General features: G+C 58.9%; 2 protein-coding genes across 2 annotated transcripts in view; both read right to left on the reverse strand.

Moving 5' to 3' along the window:
• Positions 1-1,192: 1,192 nt before the first annotated feature.
• LOC104077931 (E3 ubiquitin-protein ligase TRIM39-like) lies at positions 1,193-2,868 on the reverse strand. The gene is made up of 2 exons (XM_009579356.1): positions 2,853-2,868; positions 1,193-1,704 (listed from the first exon to the last, which is right to left on the reverse strand). The coding sequence occupies exons 1-2, from the start codon at positions 2,866-2,868 to the stop codon at positions 1,193-1,195; spliced, it is 528 nt and encodes a 175-aa protein (XP_009577651.1).
• A 294-nt stretch (positions 2,869-3,162) lies between these two features.
• Positions 3,163-3,540, reverse strand: part of LOC104077933 (tripartite motif-containing protein 10-like) — a gene marked incomplete at its 5' end in the record, with an annotated part of 1,196 nt that continues 818 nt past the window's right edge. The window contains one exon of the mRNA XM_009579357.1: positions 3,163-3,298. Within this exon, the coding sequence (XP_009577652.1) occupies positions 3,163-3,298 (136 nt within the window). The remainder of the gene's footprint in view (positions 3,299-3,540) is intronic.

The raw sequence follows: 3,540 nt of genomic DNA on the forward strand, positions 1-3,540 counted from the left end.
CTGCTGTTTGCCTTAAAAAATGGACACACGCCCAGCTTTTCAGAGGACCCGTTGCCCCAGCTTGCCTTTTCCCTGCCCTATCCCCTGCCTACAGTCATGGAGCAGGACAGAGGCAGCAATGGTTGTGCTGTGGAAAGGAGGGGACTCCTTGCATGGGTCGTCCCTCAGGCCTGCCCGGTTGTGGACACTGCAGGTGAGGGGGGAGCAGTCGCAGCTCCAAAACACATGGTCCCATTTTACAGGTGGAGAAACAGGGTGATACAGTGAGGTGCTCAGGACACGCAGCGTGGCTCCAGCAAGTCGTGCATCTTCTCCTCACCTAAGGGTTTGCAGATCTCTGCTGTCGAGCAAGTCCCTGGTAGATGGGCTCTGCTGGATCTCCCTGAGGTGGTTTCAGAGGCCGCTGTCGCCGGCTGCAGGGCTGATCACATTAGGTGCAGTGTTCTCAGCCTGACGCAGAGATGTAAAAGCCTTGTCAGGGGATCCCACACCTTCAGGATATGACCCGTGTCCCTCTGCCTGGGCCCTGCCACCCACCAGATTCACCTGGTTCCTGGATTAGACAACATGGCATTTGCTCCCTCTCTGACCACCAAGGATCTCATAGATCCCCATCACACCCCAGTGGCTGCCACCCTTCCAGCCTGGAAAGGCTCGGGCTGTGCCCTCACTCCAGCTCTCCAGTCAGCCCTGTCCCCTCCCTGAAAATTTTCCTTTCAAGCATCAGTTTTTAGAGTTTTACGTGAGCAGTCACCACCACCATCAGCAGCTCCGTGGCTCCACCCTGAGTTCCCGGGTGTGGGGTGGCTGCATCCCTGTGCTGCCTACAACATAGCACAGCACACCGAGCTAAAGCAAGCCATGCAGCGCTGCCAAAGACCAGCATGGGCAATCAGAGCATCTTCCCTGCCTCTCTCCTGCTTATTTGTCTGTGTCCTCAGTGCCCGCAGGAACAGGTGGGACACTGTCACTGTGAGATCTGGTCAGGACACCAGTGTGCAGACACCCCCAGGCAGGAAAACACATCTTTAATGCTCCAAAGTACTGGGCAGGAGGAGATACAGCAACATGCAGAGGGGATCCAGCCCAGGCAGAGCTGCAGTGAGTTTGCAACGCGATGCTGCGTCATTCCCACACATCCTGCTCAGCTAGCCAAAGGCACAGGCAGGGGACCGGGAGGCATCCGACCCCGTCAGGCACACAGCTGGATGTAGGTTTCTTGAGACCAGAGCCAAAAGTATGGGAAGACCTTCTCAGTGAAGGTGGCCTTGAACTGCAAGATCTGCATCATGTTCTCCGCATTGTAGAAGGTCACTTGGCCTGCTTCGTAGTCCAGGTGGACCCTGATCCGCCGGGGCTCTTCCTTCAGTGCCAGTGGGGCGGGGGGCATGTGGAGCGCCGTGTACTGGCGATTCCAGTCCAGCCGCAGGGCCCAGATCTTCTCCATGGCCATGCTGAGGGAGTCCTTCCTCCGCACAGACTCCACGGCCACCCCCACGGCCCAACTGTCCCCGTTCCCTACCTCCAGCTCCCAGTAATGCCTCCCGGCCGTGAACCCCTGGGAGCCCAGGACACTGGGGCTGCCTGTGAATCTCTTGGGGGTGTCGGGGAGGTTTTGCTGTCCATCTCCCAGCCGCACGGTTTTGCGGTCCTTCGAGAGGATCAGGTACGGGCTTGCTGTCTCTGGGTCCAGCGTCACCTTCACTAATGCACGACAGAGAGAAACGTCAGTCCGATGCCCACTGAGGAGCAACCCAGCACCTCTCCCTTCTCTTCCGTGGGGCTGGGACGTGTCCTGTGAGCACAGTGGGCACTCGAGCACACACACCCAGCACCTGCAGCCCCCTCGGGTGACACGGGGCACTCGCTGCCCTCCGCACCAGGACCCATGGGCGAAGCAATGCTCCCCGAAGCCGGACTGAGCCAGGCAGCGTCCCCACGCGCAGGGAACAGACACAATGGACTTTGCTAAACCTGCTTTGCTGATCCTGGGCTGGATATTGCTGGGTCTAAGTGTGGTGGGGCTGCAGCCAGGCTGGGTGTGGGGAAGCAATATATCCCCGGAGTGTGAGGAAGCATTGCCTGCAAGGCAGCAGTGGCGCCAGGCCAGTCCCTGCTCCAGTGACAAGGGGGATGAATTCTCACCAAAGGGAATACCAGCTCCTAACTCCTCTCCGCCGAGTAACCAGGCAATCTCACTGCAGAGCCGGAGCCGCCCGTTCATGTGGGATGTTCTGCTGCCATCCTGCGGCCATCCCACAAGGCCACAGAGGTGTCACCGCACAGTGCCACCACCCCAGGCCCTCTGCTAAACCCACTCCTCCAGGGCCCCAGCTCATGGCGGGGGGGGACACTAAGGCACGCCCATCCTGTGTGTCAGGTCCCTCATCCCAAAAACTGAAAGGACAGAGACCAGCCTCAGCACCAACAGCTCCAGCCAGCCCCGAGCCCTGCGATGCTGCCAGGACTGTGTGGACGGTCTGCATCTGCAAAGGCATTTCTGACCCGTGCCTAAAAGCCAGCTCAAAATGCGTTACGGCCCCTTTGCTTAACTGGTCACAGTCTTACACATCGCAGCATGAGAATAAAGTCTCCAGAGACAGGGAAGCTGAGGGCCTCGCGCTGCCCCAGCCCTCATTTGGTGTTAGAGGACAGTGTTGTTGGGCATTGCCCGGCATGGGGACGGACCTGGATTTTTATAGCAGGCCTAGTCAAAACGAAGAGACCTGGTTTTAGACAGACCCTGGATTTAGAAGTTGTGGTGTGAGCCCATCTCTGCCCCAAGGGTGTAAGGACACTCATTCTGGAAAGCTTTTCTCCCTCATTTGTGCCCATCAGCTCCAGAAACTTACCCCTTTCTCTGTCCATCTCGCTCAGCAGGTTCACTAGAGGAAGGAAAGGAAGACGCATGAGTCTCTCTCCTCTTGTGGCATCTTTCCTGCTCCCCATCAGGACAGCAAGCCAGACGTGGAGCCTGCTCCCCAGCTCCCACAGCCCTGGGCTCCAGCAAAGCCCATCTCAGAGACGGGTCCTGCCTGGAGCCCCCGAGCCCCAGGCAGAGGCCGTGGGCAGTGAGGGTCTCCCACTGCAGCCGAGCACGGCGCAGGGACAGCAGTGTCCGGTGCCTGGGGCTTGGACACCACCTACACAGCAAGGCATCGCTCACCGCTTCTTTGCTTTACCTTTGAATCTGGCCACCGCACCCACGACCAGCTGGCTCATCTCGGAGAGGCTGTTAACGGTCCTCCGCAGCTCCGGGGAAACCGGCTCCGGGATCGGGGCCTTCGCCACCTCACAGCTGGGGGTGAAACAACACGGAGAGGAGCTCTGACCCCAGCACTCAGCCAGCACCCAGCACCAGGAGGGAAACGGGGGGACAATCCCCTACAGCAACAGAACTCAGGGGAGCTGAGTCCCAGCTATTGGCACGGGAACCCCGTCTTTAACAGGGGTGCAACAACTTCTGGCTCCAGCTAACATCACATTAAATCCCAAATACTCAGCAGGGCAAAACCACCTCCTGCCCAGCGGCTGCTGTTC

The sequence above is a fragment of the Fulmarus glacialis genome, unplaced genomic scaffold (assembly GCF_000690835.1).
Source record: "Fulmarus glacialis isolate BGI_N327 unplaced genomic scaffold, ASM69083v1 scaffold23846, whole genome shotgun sequence".
Lineage (NCBI taxonomy): Eukaryota > Metazoa > Chordata > Aves > Procellariiformes > Procellariidae > Fulmarus > Fulmarus glacialis.